The 22,615-nt window shown below is 38.8% G+C and overlaps 1 protein-coding gene across 1 annotated transcript in view; it reads left to right on the plus strand.

Moving 5' to 3' along the window:
* The window catches only part of KCNQ5 (potassium voltage-gated channel subfamily Q member 5), a 728,190-nt gene that overhangs the window by 602,878 nt on the left and 102,697 nt on the right, over positions 1-22,615 (plus strand). The window contains exons 6-7 of the mRNA XM_007945199.2: positions 11,978-12,088; positions 18,310-18,405. Of these exons, the coding sequence (XP_007943390.1) occupies positions 11,978-12,088; positions 18,310-18,405 (207 nt within the window). The remainder of the gene's footprint in view (positions 1-11,977; positions 12,089-18,309; positions 18,406-22,615) is intronic.

Here is a 22,615-nt window from a genome sequence, read left to right on the forward strand (position 1 = left end):
GCCAAGAGAATCCAATAACATATCCAAAAAAATAATACATCCTGACCAAGTGGGATTCATACCTGGTATGCAAGGATGGTTCAACATCATAAAAACAATCAATGTAATCCACCACATAAACAAAACAAAAAAACTATATGATTATATCAATCGATGCAGAAAAGCCATTTGATAAAATACAACACCCATTCCTGTTCAGAACTCTCAGCAAGATAGGGATAGAAGGGAAGGAAATTCTTCAACATAATAAAGGGCATATATGCAAAGCCAATGGCCAACATCATTATTAATGGAGAAAGACTCAAAGCATTCCCCTTATGAATGGGAACCAGACAGGGATGTCCTCTTTCACCACTCCTATTTAACATTGTATTGGAAGTCCTGGCCAGGGTGATAAGGCAAGAAAGAGAAATAGAAGGCACACAAATTGGCAAAAAGGAAGTAAAGCTATCTCTGTTTGTGGATTATATGATCCTGTACAAAAGACTCAGCAAAAAAAAAAAAAAAAAGACTACTGGAACTAATAGAGAAGTTCAGCAAAGTGGCAGGATACAAGGTCAACATACAAAAATCAGTTGGATTCCTCTACATCAACAGAGAGACATCTGAAAAAGAAATAAGGGAAACAATACTATTTACAATAGCTACTAAAAATATAAAATATCTAGGAATAAATCTTACCAGAGACACAAAAGACCTATACAAAGAAAACTATAAAACACTACTACAGAGACAACAAGGGATCTACATAAATGGAAGAACCTCCCTTGTTCATGGATTGGTAGACTGAATATCGTGAAGATGTCAATACTACCTAAAGCAATCTACACATTCAATGAAATCCCAATCCAGATACCAACAAAATTTTTTCAGGACATGGAAAAAACAATTACTAACTTCATATGGAAAGGAAAGAGACATCGGATAAGCAGGGCACTACTGAAGAAGAAGAACAAAGTGGGAGTTCTCACACTGCCAGATCTCAAAACCTACTATACAGCCACAGTAGTCAAAACAATGTGGTACTGGTACAATGATAGACAGACCAGTGGAACAGAATCAAAAACCCAGAAATAGACCCATCCATCTATGGACAGCTGATCTTCAACAAAGGTCCAAAACCCACTAAATTGGGAAAAGATAGTCTCTTTAACAAATGGTGCTGGCAGAATTGGATATCCACTTGCAGAAAAATGAAACAAGATGCATACCTCACCCCACACACAAAAGCAAACTCAATTGGGATCAAACACTTGAATGTAAAACCCAAAACTATAAAATTCATCAAAGATAAAATAGGGGCAAACATAGGAGCCCTAATTTATGGCGTAAATAGACTATCAAACAATCCTGAATGCACAGGAGGTAAAGAGAAGCTAGATGACTGGGACCTTTTAAAAAATAATTCTTATGTGCATAGAAAGACTTCATCAAAAGGGTAAAAAGAGAGCCTACAGATGGGAGAAAATATTTGCCTATGACATCTGACAAAGGACTTATCTCCAAAATCTATAGAAAACTTCAACACCTCAACACAAAAAAGACAAACAATCCAATTCAAAAGTGGACAAGAGATGTGACCAGACACTTCGCCAAAGACGATATGCTGACAGCCAACAAACACATGAGGAATTGCTCACAATCTTTAGTCATTGTTGTTGTTGTTGTTATGTGCCGTCGAGTCGGACCCGACTCATAGTGACCCCTCCTTGGGTTTCTGAGGCAGTATCACTACAGAAGTAGATTGCCCCATCTTCCTTCCAAGGAGTGGCTGGTGGGTTTGAAATGCCAGCCTTCTGGTTAGCAGTCAAGTGCCTTAGGCACTATGCTACCAGAGCTCTTTAGTCATTAGAGAGATGCAAGTCAAAACAGCAATGAGATATCACCTCACCCCAGCAATAATAGCAAAGTTTAGCAGGACAGAAAACAGCAAATGCTGGTGAGGTTGCAGAGAGATTGGAACTCTTATACACTGCTGGTGGGATTGTAAAATGGTACAACCATTGTGGGAAATGGTATGGTGTTTCATTAAAAAACTGAAAATAGAAATACCATTCGACCCAGCAATTCCATTACTAGGAATATATCCTGAAGAGGTGAGAGACAGGACACAAACAGACATACATGCACACCTATGTTCATTGCAGCACAATTCACTATAGGAAAGAGATGGAAACAACCCAAATGCTCATCAACAGATGAATGGATAACCAAATTATGGTACATTCACACAATGGAATACTATGCTACATTAAAGAACAATGAAGGATACATAAATCACCGCACGACATGGATGAGCCTGGAAGACATTATGCTGAGTGAAATAAGTCAATCACAGAAGGACAAATATTGTATGAGCCCATTACTGTAAAAAGACAAAAAAGAGTTTGCTTAAGGAAGGGAGCTCACTTTGTAGGTTACCAGGATGAGGAGGGAAAAGGAGGGAATAATTTCGGGCTGATTGGGGGCCACATGCTGATGTGGATAAGGGGAAGGATAATATTGAAAGAGTCTATAACCACCATGATAACATTGAGGAAAGGAAGGACACTGAATTGTGCACATAAGATATAGACAACAGAGGCTAATTTCAGTATATCCACAATACTGCATTTCCACTAATACCAAACACCAAGCTACAGATAAACACTTAAACATCTGAGAAGATCAGATGGGGGTCAGTGAACAGGATTATATTCTAGACCAAGGATAGAATCAGAAAAAAGAAAAAGAAAAAGTGGAAGACCTCAACCAGGTGGATTGACACAGTGGTTACAACAATGGGCTTGAACATGAAGATGAGGCAGGACTAGGCAGTATTTTGTTATGCTATATATATGGTCACTATGTGTCTACACTGACTTAACTACACCTAACAACAACAAAGATTTTATTTAATTCACGTTTTAAAAGCTCTCAACACAAACTCATTGCCTTCGAGTTGATTCCTACTTATAGCAATCCTTTAGGACAGAGTGGGACTGCCCCATCAGGTTTCCAAGGCTGTAAATCTTTATGGAAAGAGATTGCCTTATCTTTCTCCCAAGGAGCAGCTGGTGGAATCGAACTACTGACCTTTTGGTTAGCAGATAAATGCTTTAACCGTTACTCTACCAGAGCTCCAGTAAGATATTACAACCAGTTTAAAGGGCTATCAAAAAACAGGCACATTTATGGATCAGGAATATTGAAATACACGTTCAAGGAAAGACAAAACTGGTTTCTTCCACAGTGTTAGAAGGAAATCAGTTGAACCTCACCAGACAGAATTTATTTACATGTCCATAAAAACCAAAAACCAAACCCACTGCCATCGAGTTGATTCCTACTCATACCAACACTTTAGGACAGAGTAGGACTGCTCCATAGGGTTTCCAAGGCTGTAAATCTTTACAGAAGCAGACTGTCTCAACCTTCTCCTATGGAGTGGCTGGTAAGTTCGAATACATGTCTATAGATAAGAATTATTTTGCATTGCTACCAGTTATCTACTACTTACAGAGTTGTAAAGCAGCTGAAAGGCCATATATGGTATTATATATATGGTATGTTGTTGTTGTTGTTGTTGTGTGCCGTCGAGTCGGACCCAACTCATAGCGACCCCTCCTTGGGTTTCCGAGGCAGTATCACTACGGAAGTAGATTGCCCCATCTTCCTTCCGAGGAGTGGCTGGTGGGTTTGAACCGCCAGCCTTCTGGTTAGCAGTCAAGTGCCTTAGCCACTATGCTACCAGAGCTCCCATATATATGGTATAGAATCCCATAAAACCCAAATTAGGTAACTCAGAAGAGTGTGCTGTAATCAAGGCAGTCTTCCATGGTAGCATATTGTAAAGAATGTAAATTTTGCAAATAATTTATGAGATGATCATTGTAACATGTGCCCTAATAAGAATGTCACAAGATAGGGAAGTGCTTCCATGGAATGTATAAACTATATTGCTTTTTATTTGATTCCTTTAAGATATTCCAAAAGGGAGATATGTGAAAATATACAGCATTTGTCTGTCTAAAGAGTTTGTTTGTTTGTCTAAAGAGTTTCTGGGAGCTCCAGTAGCATAGTGCCTAAGGCATTTGATTGCTAACCAGAAGGCTGGCGGTTCAAACCCACCAGCCACTCCTCAGAAGGAAGGTTGGGCAACCTACTTCCATAGTGATACTGCCTCAGCAGCCCAAGGAAGGGTTGCTATGAGTCGGGTCCAACTCGACGGCACATAACAACAACAACAACAAAGAGTTTCTACATCACTTTGATCCAACAAAAGTAGGTTCTTTTAAAAATCATTTATTTCTTGAGTATTAGATTGTTGCCAAATAAAAATATATTGTTTTCTTAAACTGTTGTTAAAACTTTGATAGGTTATTGTTTGTTTGTTTTTAGAAGAAGCTTTGGTCTCACAGTGGTAAAAGCACTTGGCTGCTAACTGAAAGGTTGGCAGTTTGAACCCACCAGCTGCTTCATGGGAGAAAGATGTATAAAGCTTCTCTGAAGCTTTACAGCCTTGGAAACCCTGTGAGACTCTGTCCTAAAGAGTCACTATGAATCTGAATTGATCAATAACAGTGGGGTTTTAGGGGTTTATTGGGGAAAAAGAAAAACTGTAGTATAAACCAGTGTCTAAGTTATAATCTGAGCATAGCATCTGCCAGACCATAGAAAAAGATGAAGAAAGGTTAGAGCAGAATTTACATTTGTTTTGCAGCATTATTTCTGAGGAACCCCCACTTCACCTCAGACTTTATCAGCACAATTACACCTTTATCCCAACATTTGTAACTGACTGATTTTCAGAAAATCTGTTTTCTCACCTTAGATTTATATTGACTGCATTTGAGCATATGGAACCTAAGGATAAAAGTTTATCTGTCCTGTTCCCATCTGCCAAATCACCTTAAAGTAAATGGTGCAACTGAAGAGATGGCACCAACTACCAAGCATTCCTAAGGGAAACTGAGGTGGGGCAACAGCATGAAGTGAAGTCGGCCACCTCACCTAGATCCTGGTTCTTCTTATCAGGCTACAGGCTGAGGATCATCTGCCAGTATGCCTCGGTACGGCGATAAATGACATCCTCTCAATTAAAATATTCATCTGTCTACAACTTCACTGAAAGAGATGTTGGCATTTTTTTTTTTAAGCAGTAAATTTAAAACTTCAAAACCTTCCCAATGGTACTGTAAATGCCATATTCAAAAGTCAATCACTAAAGAGTAGACATTTCTCCAAAGAAGATATACAAATGGCCAATAAACACATGAAAAGTTGCAGAACTTAGTCATTAGGGAAATGCAAATCAAAACCACAACACCTCACACCCACTAGGATGGCTGTTATACAAAACAGGGGAAATAGCAACTGTTGGTTAAGATGTGGAGAAATTGGAACCCTTGTATATTGCTGGTGGATGGTAAAATGGTGCAGCCACTGTGGAAAACAGTTAGATGTTTTCTCAGAAAGTTAAACATAGAATTGCCTTATAACCCAGCAATTCCACTCATAGATATGTACCCAAGAGACTTGAAAGCAGTAACTGAAATGGATATTTATGCACCAATGTTCATTGCAGCATTATTCACAGTAGAGGCTCTTCTAACATTTCCTTTTCACTGACTGCCTGATTTTACTAGTGCTCCCACACCTTCTGTGACTGATTAAGGCCTGCGGCACACCAAATGCCCTTTAATATACACAGAATTCTGCTCTTACCAGTTGTTTCAATGCTTACAAAGAGTCAGGTTGCTTGCTTCCAAACCGTTTTTATGCCAGTTATACTTTGCAATTATAATGGCATGGTTTAATTTAATATTATTACATAAGTTGATGAAATATCGTACAGAAAAAAAGATGGCATTATTATGGAAACTGAATAGAAAAATCAATAAATGAAAAATACTGAAAAAAAAAATATTTCTACAGAATTGGGAGTCAGAGCCACAAAATTGGTTGAGGGAGAAATTCAAAATAGCTAGGATTTCACAAAGTCAAGTTCATGCTCCCCTAAATTAAGAATAATAGTTGATGCTGTTGTGGTAGTTAAGTTTGTGTGTCAACTTGTCTGGGCCTGGTTGAGTGGCTGGGCAGCTGGATGTTGTTATTCCCTGTTTGGGTTACCTAGTACTGCTCTGACAAGAATATACCACAAATGGAATGGTTTGAAGAAACAGGAGTTTATTCTTTTACAGTTCGGAGGCTTTAAGTCCAAGTACAAAATGCCAGGCTCTCGGGGCTGAGTGAAAGCCCCGCAGCCTTGGGCTTCAGCTCTGCCTCTTGCTCCTGGCCCGCTGGAGCTGGAGGCTTTTCATCACTCAGACAGCTGCTGGCTGCTGAGGCTGACAAGCCCAAGGTTGACAAATAAAATGGCACAGTCCCAATGTTACCATGGCAGGCCATTAATTCAAGTCCATTGAAAGTCCCAAGGTTGGCAGAGCATGGCAAGCTGCTGAACAACAACACAGCTACATCCAGGGTTGAACCATGTCATAAGCTGGAGACCATTCCCAAAGCTGTTTCTTATATATGGGAAGCAGACCACATCCCTAAAGCAGCTACTCAGCTGCTTGTGGTAAGTCCCACCATGGAGTTCATTGTCAGTCTTATCATGGGGAATAATTACCACCAGCTAGCTGCCCAGCCACTCAACCAGACCCAACCAAGTTGACATAGAACTTTAACTACCACATTCCCCATGGTGAGATTAGTAATCAACTCCATGGTGGAGTATATTAGAACAGCTGAGTAGCTGCTTTAGGGATGTGGTCTGCTTCCAGTGCATAAGAAACAACTTTAAGGAAGTCTTGAGCTGATGGCACACTTGAACCCTGTATGTAGCTGAGTTCAGCAGCCTGCCATGTTGCCCTGCTGATCTTTGAACTTTTAATGGACTTGAAGTAATGGCCTGCCATGTGCTTTGGTAATATCGGACTGTGCCCTTTCATTTGTCGACCTTGGGTTTGTCAGCCTCAGCATCCAGCAGCTGCCTGAGTGAAGAAAACCTCCAGCTTCAGTCGACCAGGAGCAAGAGGCAGAGCTGAAGCCCAAGGCTGAGGGGGTCTCACCCAGCCCTTAGAGCCTGGCACCTGAAACTGGGAGTTCTAACCTCCCAAATTGTAAGAGAATAAACTCCTATTTGTTAAAGCATCCCATTTGTGGTATATTCTTGTCAGAGCAGCTCTAGGTAACCAAAACAGCTGTATAGTGAGATTTGTGCAGAAAGACAAGACAGACCCCAATTGGAGAATACATTCTTCATCAAGGATATTGGGAAATTAGTGTACATTTATATATTTAAGTTAAAATAAAACAATACACACGCACACACACATATACACACACACACACACTCCTTGGAAGGAAAGTTGGGCGCCTTTGAAAACCAAGGAGGGGTCGCTATGAGTCAGGTCCAACTCAATGGCACATAACAATAACAACAATATATATATATATATATACCTATATATGTTTAGGGAGCTCTGGTAGCGTAGTGCCTAAGGCACTTGACTGCTAACCAGAAAGCTGGCGGTTCACACCCACCAGCCACTCCTCAGAAGGAAGATGGGGAAATCTACTTCCGTAGTGATACTGCCTCAGAAACCCAAGGAGGGGTCGCTATGAGTCAGGTCCGACTTGAAGGCACATAACAACAACATGTATGTTTATGTTTTGTGATTTTTTTGTATTGATTGTCTGCTTTAATCAAATTTCTTATTAACCAACCAAGGCTATCACAGGATCTTCAATTAAGAAGGCATCTCTGTATATTTTCATGTAATAATATACATTATCAGAAAATCAACTCACCTACAAAGAAAATTAGGACTCTCTTATAATTTTACATTGATTCAGCTTTACCATGGTTCAACTTATTCCTTAAAACACATTTATTATTACAAAGAAACCCAGCTGATTACTGGAAGGTCAGTGATTTGAATCTACCAGTATCTATTTTAGAGGGGAATTAAGTGCTTTAACTCAGGAATTACCAACAATGTGTTGGTATGAGAAGAATCCATTAACCAACCACATCTTAATTCTTCCTGTCATCCCGAACCCACTCACGATCCCTACTATGCCCCAGCCTCTATGCAACATGAGCATCATCAAGGCTCATCCAAGATGAACAAAGTCAGTGTGTTTGATTCCAGAACCATCACTTACTAGGTTCAACCCTTGCCCCCTAATGCCACGTACACATGTGCAACTGGTAATGGTAACAAAAATGAGAATGAGGGAGGTATCTTCAAAGGAAGAACTATATTATTTACTTATTGTTGGATCTCCTGGTTCAAGGAGACTGGTGTTTCAGGAGAAGTACATTATTTATTTCTTTTTCATTATGGCAATTATTACATTTAATTTTTTCCAAAATCAAGTCTGGCTCTTTAGGTTCATGCCAGCACACATCACTGTGCTCACTGTATATGGTAATTAATGATCACCGCCTGCCCTTCTGGTTGGGAGTCACTGAGGTACTCAGTGTAGGAACAGCTGCTACTTCTCATTTCAGCTCTAGTGGTGAAGTGCTCCCAAGAGATCTCCACAGAGAATCAGATCTTCTGACAAGCTTTTCTTGCACTCCCTGTTGCCCATTAGTTAATGGCCCAGCTCAGAGTCTCATTCTACACCATTCTGAAGGCAATATAGATATGATGAGATACAAGGACATGAGTCGTCTTGCCATGCCATCAGGATGCTGCTATGTTTTTGGAGATCTATGAAGATTTTTTTCCCAGAAAATAAATCAACTGCTTATTAACCAATCCAACCACATAGCCCAGGTGTAATTTTCTACAATTTCCTTCTGAACACCTTGCAATCTCACAAGATACTCTGAAACAAGCTGCTGCTCCAAGAGCTCCCCAAGAATTCCTGGAAAATAAGATTCCTTTCTCTAACTCTGGACCCAAATGAAACTAATCATTACTGGGTTTACCCACTGAAAGATTCACGAAATTTCTAGAAGGTAGAAATGAATTCATTGTTTAGCACAACAGTGGAAGAGTAAATGCCAGTTCATGGGCAAAGGATCAGCTGCTGAACGTAGTAGGGCCTTCCAAGTGCTAGGAAAAGAAAAGAAATATAACACTGTTGTACTGTTCCAAGGAGAATCATTGGTACATCAAGGACAGCTTGACCCAAAAGTCCAGAAAATAAGTGAATATCTATGCAGGGTTTATCTGAGGCAAGGCCAACTCAGGATTTTATTGAATGCAGCTGACCGTTGCCTTACAAAGTCAGCAGCTAGGTCAAAAAGATGGGTCAGTGTGAATTCCTGGAGAAGGCTCCCATCTTTTTATTTTAAGTGCATCTTAGAAACTCAATAGTTTCATCATTAGTGCTACCTCTCATGTTCACATCATGAAGCCCAGATGTCTCCTTTGTACCCACAAGAAGTGAAATGATGCACACTCCAGGCATGAAGGAAAAAGAAATCCCCACCAACCCCCTCCCAGGAATGCAGAGAGAAAAAACTTTCTACAACCTTCTTTCAGGAATCAGGTCTTCAGGGAGATAGAAACCTCAGCCAATGCTCTTACAGGCATGGATGGTGATGAAAACCTCATGCAACTCTCTCCCAGGCATGGAGGGAGACAAAACTATCACCGTTTTGTCAGATCCTTCTTGTAAAGAGCTCTGGTGATGCTGTGCCTAAGGCATTTGACTGCTAACCAGAAGATTGGTGTTCAAAACCCCTAGCCACTCCATGGAAGGATGATGAGACAATCTACTTCCATAAATATTTACCATCTTGGAAACCCAATATTGGTTGCTATGAGTCAGAGTTGACTCAATGGCAGTGGGTTTGTTTGGGTTTTTTTTGTTGTTTTTGTTTTTGTTTTTTTCTTGTACCCAAGCAACACAAATTCCTTCAGCTTTCCACCAAGCAAAAGTTGTAGAGTCTAGAGGCTGAGTTTCTTGTCATTAAAGTCCCCTGTACTCAGTAAAATGTGGTCATCACAAAAGCCAGAACCAGAGTACAGAGATGAGCGGAGTCTTTGCCCTCCTTGAGGGACTCCCACAGTGCTGCTTTCAGAATTCACAACACAGTACTCTTTGCAACAAACCATCCCTGTAAGAGGAAGGGGCAGCTCTAAACTGAGAATGCAAGAAGGTAGGCACTCCTTTCTACTCAAGGTAAAACACTAAGAATGTCATCACTTTTCTGCATCTCATTCTTTAGAACAAGACAATGGTTAAACCTATTCTCTGACCACTGAGCCAAGTGCACTTTTTAGAATGTAAAGAAAACCATGAAATATAACATTTTTGCTGTGACTAACGCATGACATTTTCTCTTCAGCTAATTATTACTTAAAAAAAAAAAAGCTCATTGTGATTCCTGGCCACTCCACATTACAGATCAGAACTGCTCCTTAGAATTTTCTTGGCTGTCATCTTGACAGAAGCAGATGGCCAGGCCTTTCTTCTTTGATACCTCTAGGTGGGTTTGAACCATCAATCTTTAGTTTATGTTGTTGTTGTTATGTGCTGTTGAGTTGGACCCGACTCATAGTATCCCTTCTTGGGTTCCCGAGGCAGTATCACTAGGGAAGTAGATTGCCCAACCTTCCTTCCGAGAGGTGGCTGGTGGGTTTGAACCGCCAGCCTTCTGGTAAGCAGTCAAGTGCCTTAGGCACTACCCTACCAGAGGTCCTTAGTTTATAGTTAAGTGCAAACTGTTTGTGCCACCCAGGGAGCTATTGTAAAAAGATTAAGCTATTTTGTAGGAAAAGTATAGTAGATTAAATAAAATTGAACTTGGTGTTTTTTTGGGTTTTTTTTTTTTTTTTCTTTTGCAATCACAAGGAATTCCTTTGAGAATCTATATACTGCACATTTAAATAACTTAGCTACTAGGTTCTGCTACAAATTCCTTCCCTCTGACCTTGGAGAGTCACATCAGCCCAGTAGGCCTTCTGTGGACTTCTACTTGACATCCTCTCATATCTTCCCAGCCCAAAATATTTTCACCTATTCCAAGTCCCTTACTCTCCATGGATGGTCTCACCTTCTCTCTCATTGGAATTGAAGGTAATTGACATGAGCATTCCCAACCTCCTCACACTCCTCATCCTCTGCCTCACACTGTGTCTGCATCTTCCTCTGACAGTAGAAGAAGTATCCTCTCACACTGCCAAGACTAACCCTTCAACTGTACCATTGATCCTATTTTTTCTGCCTCTTGGGCACCTTACCCCATCAAGGGAAGCCACCAATCCTTGCTTTTCAGTTTCACCTCTGCAGACATGCACAAACAGATCCTAGAAAGTCTCCCTTCAGTTCACAGATTTTCAGGAGTTCCTGCCCTGTGTTTCTCACTCTGATGCCAACCTTTTTAAAATAATTCATTTATTTACTAAATACTTACTGAGTTCCTCCTACTTTGAAGCAGGCATCATGCTAGATGTTAGGAAGATCACAAAGAGTAAGACATGATTCCTTCATTGAGTAAAAGAAATAGGGATACCCCCTCCCCAAAGAAAAACATAAAGCTTATTGAATATTGCCACTTATAATAAGTGCTGTTAAGAAAAAAGGTGTTGGGGGCAGGGGTGTACTGATATAGAGAGTGACCAGAGACCCTGTTGTAGACAGGGTAGGTAGGGAAGGCCTCTGATGAGAAAGTATTTTGGGTAAGTCCTGAGGGAACAAGAATATTGATTTGGTCAAATCCTAAATCCATGGTGCTATCATTTCTGTATCACTGATGGTTATCCACTTACTTAAATAATTCTTCTTTGAGTACACTTAGAAAAGATGGAAAATTGTATTATAGGAGAGGAACAAGTATGTAGGTCATTCCCTTCCTTAAACAAAGACAAGTTCTGTTATGCGTCATGGAAAATTAAAGCACAGTAAAAAAGTGCACCAAGACTTGTTGAAGAATGATTTAGTGGAAACGTTGCTTTGCCTCTTGTTCATAGGTCCTAACTTTCCTCTCAAGTACTTAAATTGCATGTTCTATTTATTTTGTTTTTAGATTACACTGACAACGATTGGCTATGGAGACAAAACTCCCCTCACTTGGCTGGGAAGATTACTTTCTGCAGGCTTTGCACTCCTTGGCATTTCTTTCTTTGCACTTCCTGCTGTGAGTATTTTTGTAAAAAATAAAACAGTTTGAATTAGGTCTTTAAGGTTTATTACAGCAAGCTCTCCACAAGCTGATATGCCTGTAAATATATCTATACCATTTACAAATACAGTTTTTCTGATGTCATGTTGACTTTTCTAAATACTATTTCTACTTGAATAATTTGTAAGATGTGGTCTTCCCTTGGAGACACTTAACCAGAAAGTTTAATACCATCTAGGTGTTTATGCCACCACTCATCTCAGTTTGTGGTACTGTGGTGGCTGGCATGTTGCTGTGATGCTAGAAGCTATGTCACCAGTATTTCAAACACCAGCAGGGCCACCCATGGTGGACAGGTTTCAGTGGAGCTTCCAGACTAAGACAGACTAGGTCCACTTCTGGAAAAAAAAGAAAAATGGCCACTGAAAACCTTGTGGATAGCAGGGAAATGTCTCATATAGTGCCAGAAAATGAGCCCCTCAGGTTGGAAGGCACTCAAAATATGTCTAAGAAACAGCCACCTCCTCAAAGTCTGGGTAAAGTGGAGAGTCAATGAAAAAGGGGAAGACTCTCAACAAGATGGATTGGCACAGTGGCTGCAGTGATGGGCTCAAGTATGGCAAGGATTGTGGAGATGCTGCGGGACCAGGCAGTGTTTCATTCTGCTGTGCATAGGGTTGCTATGAACCGGGACCAACTTGACAACACCTAACAACAATAGAGATGTTATGACCAAATAATAATCCAGAAGCATCACCTCTCTGCATGCTATAAATCCATTTTAAATACTTATAAAATTTTAAAGGCATTTTCTTTACCTCTTTAGATTTGTTTGAGTGAAAGGCGTATGACCTTAAGTGTTTTAAACCTGTCAGATAATGTATTCTTTGTGTCATTGTCACCGATTTTTCTTAAGGAGCTGTTTCTGCATCTTATCAGAATAACATGATATGCATATTTATCTTCCCCCAAACGTCTCCTTAATCGACGAAGCTTGCCTTTCTGATCATTTTATCCTCTTAGTTCTCGAAAAGCAGTTGGTTAAATATCCCAATTTGCCCCCATCCCAAGCTCTCACTTTTGTTCACTCCACTCCAGGAAGAATAGAGTCAACAAAAAGGAACATTAAGATGGTGGTGGCTAGTGTACTTAAGGAATAATAGACTCTCTTCTTGTCTCAGGCACAAGCTGATGCTATGGCACAGCCTCCACAGAGACTCCAGAACATCCCTCAGAAAGAAGCCAAGATGGGAATTTTCACCACCTATAGCTCACATCTTTATGAGGATGGTGCAGGACAGGGCAGTATTTCATTCTTTTGTACATAAGGTCATTATGAGTCGGAATCAACTTGCTGGCACCTAACAACAAGATAGTTCACAGAGTTTCTCCTCTCCCCTGTTAATATAGATAGAGGACACTCTTGTCCTTACCACAGCTGGCACCCAACTCTGGGTTGACCAACTGGTTCTGCTGAAACCAAACCATTGCTGTCTAATTGATTCTGACTTATACTGGCCCCAGTTGCATCCTAGTAGAACTATGCTTCATAGGGTTTTGAATGGCTGATTTTTCAGAAGTAAATCACCAAGCTTTTTGGTAGACTAGAACCTTGTGGTTAGCAACCGAGCACTTTAACCATTTGTACCATCCAGGGACTCTTGGTTCTGCACTAGACCACACAAAATCACAGAGAGGAGATGAGAAAGACCATAAGCCTGAGTGTTAGATCTCACTTTAAATTATATCTTTGTCATATACTACCTATATGACCTTGGGTACGTTTCTTCATCAATAAAATGACGAAATTTTGTGAAGACCAATATGATAATGTAAGTGAAATGCTTGTCCTTAAGAAAAATTTTAATAAATATTGCTTCCCTTCACCTGTCTGAATCTGGAAATGTGTGTTTCTTATTGCAAAATGATAAAACCAAGGAGAATAATAAAAGCACCTCGCTTATCCGGAGTCAACTCATCTAACAAAATTAGCAATCCAGAACAGAGCAGAGACTCACTCAATAATCAGATTCCTGCAGTAAAGTATTACTAACAGCAATAAAATATAGTCTCAGGGTGTATTCCCCAAAATAGTGGCATAAAATACCTGCTGCTTTTTGTGTTTATGCTTATCCTGAGGCCACATATACAACATCAATGATCCAGAGAAAAACTAAGATAAGGAAGTTGACAGTCCCTGATCTATTAAAATAGACAACAATGTATGTGTTGCCCTCATGGGAGACTCCCCTGAGACCTAATTCATAGTCTATTTTTAATTTAGAGAAAATTCTGGTAAGTGGGATTATAACATTTCACAATCCTTTGAAGATTACAAAGAGCAAATGTAGGTATGGCTGATAAAGCAAATATTACAACAGGAGCAGGAAGAGGTGATGAGAGACTCACAGTGAGGGAGCAAAAAGAAAAACTATATGAAGAAAACAGAAATTTAGCATTAAGGTAAACCCCCCTCTGGAAGCATGGCTGGTTCTAGCCTGGTGATATACCCAAGACCCATAATGAAACTCTGGGCCATGACAAAGAAGTTAAATTGTATCCTTATGTTGGGATACGCGTCAGAGACTTCATGGTCAATTTTTTTCTTTTTTAATTGTGATTTGGGTGACACTTTACAGAGCGAATTCACTTTCCGTATTTTGTCTCATGACATCGACTACAATTTCCCACAATGCAACAGCTCCTCTGCCACTTCCCTGTGTCCTTCCCTCCCATGCACTCCTGTCCCCTGAGCTGTCTCCCTGTACATACACAGCCCTTCTATTCTCCCATGATTGTTCTCTCCAAGGAGTGTTATCTATCTAGAGTAAATGTTCACCTCCATGACATTGACCATATGTCCATGGTCAATCTTGGATAGATTTCCTATAAAGTGATTACATTTTTTAAAATACATGAATTAAATTAATACATGTTGGAAATCTGAAAAATGTGCTTGCCCAGAGCAGAACCTTCCCTAACAATGCCAAGAAAAAGCCCTTAGTGTGGATCTTTTGACTGCAACTTCACAGTAGGTGCTGAGATATTGTTTATTGAATGAAAGACTAAATGGTCCATATGTACCTTCAGGAAAAAAATAAATAAAAGGTGTCTGGAAATGCCATCCTGCCTTGTGCATCCCAACAGTGTTGCCTGACTAAGAGTTGAGAGGGTATGTTGGTATTCTGCTGAGAAAGTTAGAGGTGGACTACGTGCCATTCCTGTTTGGGATTTCCTCCCAACGGGAAACCTGAGGACCTAGGAAAAGAGACCTTCCTTCGTCTTTCTCTCAAAGCAGAAGGACTCTCCTTGACCTCTCAGAGTCATACAGACCACCCTTCCCCACAGAGGGTTCACTTTTCCTGAGGTCCCAGCTCCTCTGCATTACCCAGACAAGCAGGTCTTCCTCCTCTTTAGGACACTCCCTGCTACACCTAACAGCATCTTTTAGCATTGCCTGTTCTCCATGTGTGGGGTACAAATTAGGTCATTTATTCTAAAAGATAGTGGAAAAGTAAGTGCTTAAAGCATTTACCAAAATATATTTTCTTTTTAGTTGGTGTTTATCTAGCACTACTCAGCATAGTTCTTAAACTTAAGAACTAATAACTAACACTTTATTATCTTAGTATAATAATTAAAACAAAACTCATTTTATAAGAATTTGCATCTATTGGTGTTGATACGTGAAGATGACACATATGTTCAAAGATTAAGCTCTGTTGTGTGTGTGTGTGTATGTGTGTGTATCAAAATAGACTTTATTTTAACAAACCTCTATTTAGACGTACTGAGCTGTGTTAAGAGTGGTGGATGAAAATTGGAATGGAGCCCTAATGAGACAATGAGCAGACCTGGTTTAATAATTGTTGTAACATACAGTCTGGCGCAAGAGATATGTAGCAAACATTTGCCATCTACTAATATATGTTTCTAAGCAATGCCAGTGTGATTTTCAGCACATTTTCATTTGTTTGGCAGATGCTAGATTTGTGGTTTGTAAGGCCTGTATTCATTTTCCAAAAGGGATTTAACTCTGAACCTCATATCCACATAATAAGTGCTCAAAAATGATAGCCATTGCTGTTAATTCAGTGTCTACAAAATCTGAATTATGCTCCATGTGAGTGGGCATATATGCATATGTATAATGTGTTATAAATATATTCTATAAAGTCTGATGTTTTATATTCCCTTACATGTTTATACTTCATGAAAAATGACATTAAGAGAAAAAATCCTTTTTTTTTTCCAAAATGATCTTAAGTAGCAGGGAAAAAAAAATTAGGAGTATGCACCATAAGAGGTGATCTTGATTTGGAAATGCAGTGCCATTTTTATAACTTCTAAATGGAGGAAAATGTTTAAATCTGCAAGGAAGATCACAGAGACCAAATTTTTGTAAAGCTTAGTTTGTGTAGTCACAACTTGCATGGGATAGAGATCTTAGACAGCATAAGGTGGTCACTGAAAAAGAGATGGAAAACAGAACCTATGACATAATTTGTAATCACAAGGCAGCTATTTATCCTAATAAAAATGGAGTGGATCACTGTTCAGTAATAGCAAATCGTATTATTATATAATTCTGTATTTTCAATATGATTTCAGTACTTATTATCTGGTTATTGTAATAGATATACTCAGAATTGTGGAATCTCAAAGAAGGTTAAAGGTCTTCTAGACCCCAAATATATCTCAGCCAACTTGTCATCCAGCCAAGTCTTAATATCTCCTTACAGATGAGAAATGCTTCACTTCCTTAGCCAGCCTATATCATCTTTAAACTACTTTTTTAAAAGAAAAATAACCATTCTTTACCTATGGCAAATAATGCATTGGTGCTTATAAGACACACGTCTCTAACCTAAAGGTTTAGATGCCTTGAAGTGTAATAAATCTACTAATTTATAGTTAGCAAGTAAAATCCACAGACTTGAAAGTTGTGGAGCTCGAAGTCCCCTGCCAATGAAGTGAAAAGTTATAGACAAAGTTCAGAGACTGAATTTAGCAAGGCCTGAAAGCAAAGCCAAAGCTGAAACAAAGTGTCTCGGTTTCTCAAATGTTAGACCAAAGCAAACTGGGCGAATATCAAAGAGCTAGAATTTTGGTAGATCAAGCTGATAAGAAGAAGAAAAGCAAATCAGCCAAAAAACTACTATAAACACAGGAGGGACATACTAGTCTAACACCAGAATCTGAATAGGGGGTCCAAAACCAAAAAGGAATGCCAAAAACGTGAGAGTAAAACAGGAAAATAGGAATGTGCTTTGCAATAACCTATGTTTTTATCTTTATTATAAAAACAGGCAAACTAGAAAACCTTCTACATCTTCAAAACTGAGGGTCAGTTTGTCTCATCTGGATAACTGCCCCCCTGTTCCCCTTTTTACTTTATTTTGATAGGTGTAAAATTATAGCATCTTTGAAGATTGAAGCTGGAACAGATTTTAAACATCCCTCCGTCCATTTAATGGATGAAAATATAAATTTTCATAATTTCATCACAGTGACAGAAATATTACCATATCTATAGCAAATTTACATCCACTATCCCAAATTTAAGGTCCTTGGGTGGTACAAATCGGTGGTGCAAACCTTACCTAAAGGTTGACGGATCAAAACCACCCAGTAGTACCAGGGAAGAAAGTCCTGGCAGTCTGCTTCCATTGAGATTACAGCCAAGAAAACCCCATGAAGCAGTTGTATTCTGTAACACAGAGCCAGAATTGACTCAACGCCAACAGATTTGGTTGATCTCTTTTTAAATCCCAAATTTAAAATCTAACTCCATCCAAAGCCACAATGCATACCTCTAAATTCCATCTCTGAATAAGACCATTAACTCTAACTCAAGTATAAAGAAATGTGACAGAAAAGGCCACAAAAAAAAAAAAAAAAATTAATATTGTGATTTTTATTTATAATTATGGTGCCTCTTCATATACTGGAAAAGACAATAAATTATAAGCCTCACTGATTTACTAAAGAATAGAAATTGTTAGATTTTGGGCAATATTGTTCCAACAACTTGCCATTGGCCAATAGCATTACAATAGTGATAAATGGTATTTATTTTAATAAGTGGCGTACTTGTGGATAGGTTACATTATGTTTGTGCTTTGTCAAACTCTGTTTAGAGGGTTTTTTGGGTTTGTTTTTTTTAATATTTATGTTATTTAACAGTGCTTTTGAACACTTTTTTTTTGAAGTACTATTTTTATGTTTTGTTCCAGGGCATTCTTGGCTCAGGTTTTGCATTAAAAGTACAAGAACAGCACCGCCAGAAACATTTTGAGAAAAGAAGGAATCCAGCTGCCAACCTCATTCAGGTAAATGTCAATGTAATAGGTAGATGGCAACATCTGTCTCCATAAGTGCTGGTTGGATCATTTTCCAATGTCTGTGATTCATTGCTTGGTAGAGCTACTGGGTTTTAAAAAATGAAACTAGTACTCAATGCACAGCCTTACATTTGGACAGGTTTTCCTGCTCCCCCATCAGCAGCAGAAAAAAATACATTTTTTCAGCAAATAGCACATGCATTGTTCAGATTAATTAACAGTACCAGTAAGGCCATGCAGAGGTTAGCAGTTGTATGGCTTCTGAAATGATCTAATCTTTCTTATGAATTATTTGTTGAAACATAATTGATCCTTAAATGATGAAGCAGAACATGGCATTGTCCCCTGCATCACAATTACTTTCTCCAGCCAGATGTATGACTGCTCTGAAGAACAACATATTTGTTTAGAATGTCAAGGTTTAGTACCTGTGGAATTCCTTTTACATATATATAGTCTTGGGCAGTAACTTGACATAGTTATCCTAGTTTAAGAGCTAATGGGATTATAGAATCTCACAATGTTTAAGAATATGAAACAGAGAGCATGTTATTTGAAGCTATTTCACATATATAGGTTTTGTTTAAGATTTAATTTTCTTTTCAGTAACTTAGACTTGGCTTCCTCATTGATGGCAAAAGAAGGGCTTCCTCTTTTGCCATCAATACCTTTTTGGGAGCAGAGCCATCCTAGAACCCGGTTGTTTAAGAATCACAGATTATATTTTTCTCTAGATCCATAATGGAAAATCAGCTTTTAGTTTGGGACAAGATGATTATACAATCTAAAGTTCCTCCCTGTCCTGCCAGACAGTGAAAGCTCCAAAACTTCTAAACAGGAGGGGTTTGGGTAGTCATCTGAAGTGCTAGGAGACTTATCTTCGTGCTGTAATAGCAAGCATTTTGTTTTAATTTTGATTGTAGGTTCATATGGGAGGCTTGGAGGGGATAAGCACCCCCCAATCCTATTCTTAGCCTTTACCTATGGCTGTGATAGGCAGTACCTCCAGCAGAAATGGAACTAGAGAAAGAAAGCAGATGGGAAAAAGGATTTAGTTATATCATGAAGGAGATGTGTTTGTGTCTAATGACTAAATATGGATATTGATTTTTAAAGCAAACTATTCTGCAACCAGTGACAAGGAAATGGGCCATTGACCATGACTTCTAACATACACCACTGAAGTCTCTATTTAAATTTCCAGTTTTTAAAAGAACCCTAAAAATAAATTAAACTTTGTTTCTCAGAGGAGAACATCCCTAATAGTAGGACTTTAAGATCTGAAGCCAAACGTAATTGGCATAATGAAAAGAGAAGTCACACACTTCCAGATACGTGTTTCCAAAATACTCCAAGTCTAGAACTGATAGTGTTTCATCTTTTGGAGCTTCTTAACTGATCATTAGGTGTTTCTAAGTGTCCACCTAATGAATTTTTCTTCTTACAATTCTTATTCTTTAATTTTCTTCACTTTAGAACAATCTTCCTAACTTATGAGTGCATAAGCTATCCCATAGTTCCTTGCATACATAGGGACAGCAAGTCTTATCTATACAAAATCAAACACCAAACCAAACTCACTACCCTCGAGTCATTTCCGACTCATAGCAACCCCTCCTTGGTTTTCCGAGGCAGTATCTCTATGGAAGTAGATTGCCCAGTCTGATAATATGTCTTATGCATATCTAGACTCCTTGCTTTCAGGAGACTGGAGATACTATTGTAATTAATAAAGTTCAATTTTATTTAAAATCTCTACCAAATTATTTATCATATTTTTTGATCATGTCTTTTCTCAGAAGACACATACTCAAAGTACAAACACTTCTGTATACAGATCCTTGACAATTCTGAACCTTAAAAGGCAAACCCATATCAAAAAATAGTCTTGAATATCAGCTGTTTTGTTTCAATGTGAGCTCTTTGAGGAATTTCTTGTACATGTAGTAGTTGTGATGATTTTCACTTGGGCAATCTACTTCCATAGTGATACCACCTCAGAAACCCAAGGAGGGGTCACTATGAGTCAGATCCAACTCGATGGCAGTGGGTTGGTTGGTTGGTAATACAGTAGCCATTAGCCATTTGTGGCTATCTAGATTAGTTAAAAGCAAAAATCAATTCCTCAATGGCACTAGCCACATTTCAAGTATTCAGTACTTACATGTGACTAGTGGCTACCATATTGGACAAGACAGATACTGAGAATAATAGGAGGAACTTTACAGATCTGACTGAAGTTATCCTTGATTCCTGAAGTGTGCAAAAACAAGTTCCAGTTAAACTTGAAAACTGGGTCAGAGGCATTTATAAGTCTCTAGCCAAAGCAAGGTAACTCATAAAGGTAGGAAAAAACAAGAAAGAAACTCACTGCCGTCGAGACGTTTCCGATTCATAGCAACCCCTCTTTGGGTTTCCGAGGCAGTATCTCTACAGAAGTAGATTGCCCAATCTTCCTTCTGAGGAGTAGCTGGTGGGTTTGAACTACCAGCCTTCTGATTAGCAGTCAAATGCATTAGGTACTACGCCACCAGAGCTCCCAAAGAGGCTAATTAAACAGTTTTGCTTGGAGGCCTTAGAAAATTTTATGGCACTGAGTTATGTAACATAAATCATGATCAATAATTGATCTTGTACAAATGTAGGTAACAGGTAAGTAAAATTGTGATTTTTTCTTTTATGCAAAACTCCAACATAAATGTTCTTAACAAATAAAAGTATGGAATCCAAGGCTTGAAAATTTCAAGAAAACCTTAATATTTAGTCACCATTTCATTAATCAAAGTAGAATCTAATAATTAAAAAAAAAATTGCTACTCCATTCAAAATTAATATATTCATTAGACATAGAAATATTAACATGGTTATTAAATTTTTTTCATTTTTTTTCCTTGCTTAGCCCTTAGCCAGAATTCAGAGTTTTAAGCTTAAATTATACATTGTATAAATTTCTTTTTAAGGATGCACTAGCTTGAAAAGGAAGCTTTATTTGCTGATCTATTCATTTTCTTACCTGCTTTGCTGGCTTTGCTGAATATACAGAGCATCATGACCAAAAGAAGTTTCATTTGTGTTAAGCCAGAGCCACTATCTTTCTAAAAGGAAAACTGAGGTGCCCAAGTTGCTTTTGTCATTTGGTTTGTAAGTTAACTAAATTAACCAACATTTTAGGGTTTTAGTAAAAAGTTGCAGCTTGCAGCAAATTTAGCTATGTCAATATCTTTGTGTGAGTCATTTAAATTAACTTTTCATTTTCAAGCAGAAAAGTCTGGGGACAGGAAGCAACCCTCTATAACATTTTGAATACCTGCCCAAATGTCACAGCTTTTATTAATAATGCCTCAGATTTGTAAAGTACTTCTAAAACGTTGTCACTTGATCCTTGCGACACCCCTAAAAGAAAAAAGAAAAAAAAAAAAAAACACTTGCCATCGAGTTGATTCCAATTCATAGCAATCCTATAGGCCAGAGTAGAACTGCCCCATAGGGTTTCCAAGGCTATAAATCTTTACAGAAGCTGACTACCACATCTTTCTCCTGCAAAGTACCTGGTGGATTCAAACCACTAACTTTTCAGTAGGCAGCCGAGTCCTTTAACCACTGCATCCACGGTAGGATAGTATCAATCTTAGCATGAAGAAGCTGAGACCCAGATAAATTACTGACTTGGGTTTATGCAACTAAACTGTGACAGAGCTATTGTCTTAATCCCTATTGCCTTAATCTGAACCTATTACTCCTCTCAGTGAGTAACAGTTGCATCCTCATATACACAGTACGGAATCTTTGTAATTAGCATTTAAAAGTCCATGTTAGAGGTTTATTTCTGGAGAAGTTGGACTAGTCGAGGATGCAGGCAAGACACTTTACTGAAAACAGAAACAAGGAAATTAAGTGTAAATTTGTGAAGTGAATGCTGACACAAAGGCAGCTCCTTAAGGGAAGAGATTAGAAGTTGCTGCTCTGGGGAAACTACTTGATCCAAGATATATGTTGAAATTTTGACTTTTCCCTGTGAAATAATTTAGTCTTCACTCAGTTACTCTAAAGTGGTACTGCTAGTCAATAAGCTCAAACCACTTAAACAGAGCTTGTATATCTTTTTCTAGGAGCTCTGGTAGCATAGTGGCTAAGGCACTTGACTGCTAACCAGAAGGCTGGCGGTTCAAACCCACCAGCCACTCCTCGGAAGGAAGGT

This window comes from Orycteropus afer, unplaced genomic scaffold (genome assembly GCF_000298275.1).
Source record: "Orycteropus afer afer isolate SDZICR_OR568_19922 unplaced genomic scaffold, OryAfe1.0 scaffold00133, whole genome shotgun sequence".
In the NCBI taxonomy this organism is placed as follows: Eukaryota; Metazoa; Chordata; class Mammalia; order Tubulidentata; family Orycteropodidae; genus Orycteropus; species Orycteropus afer.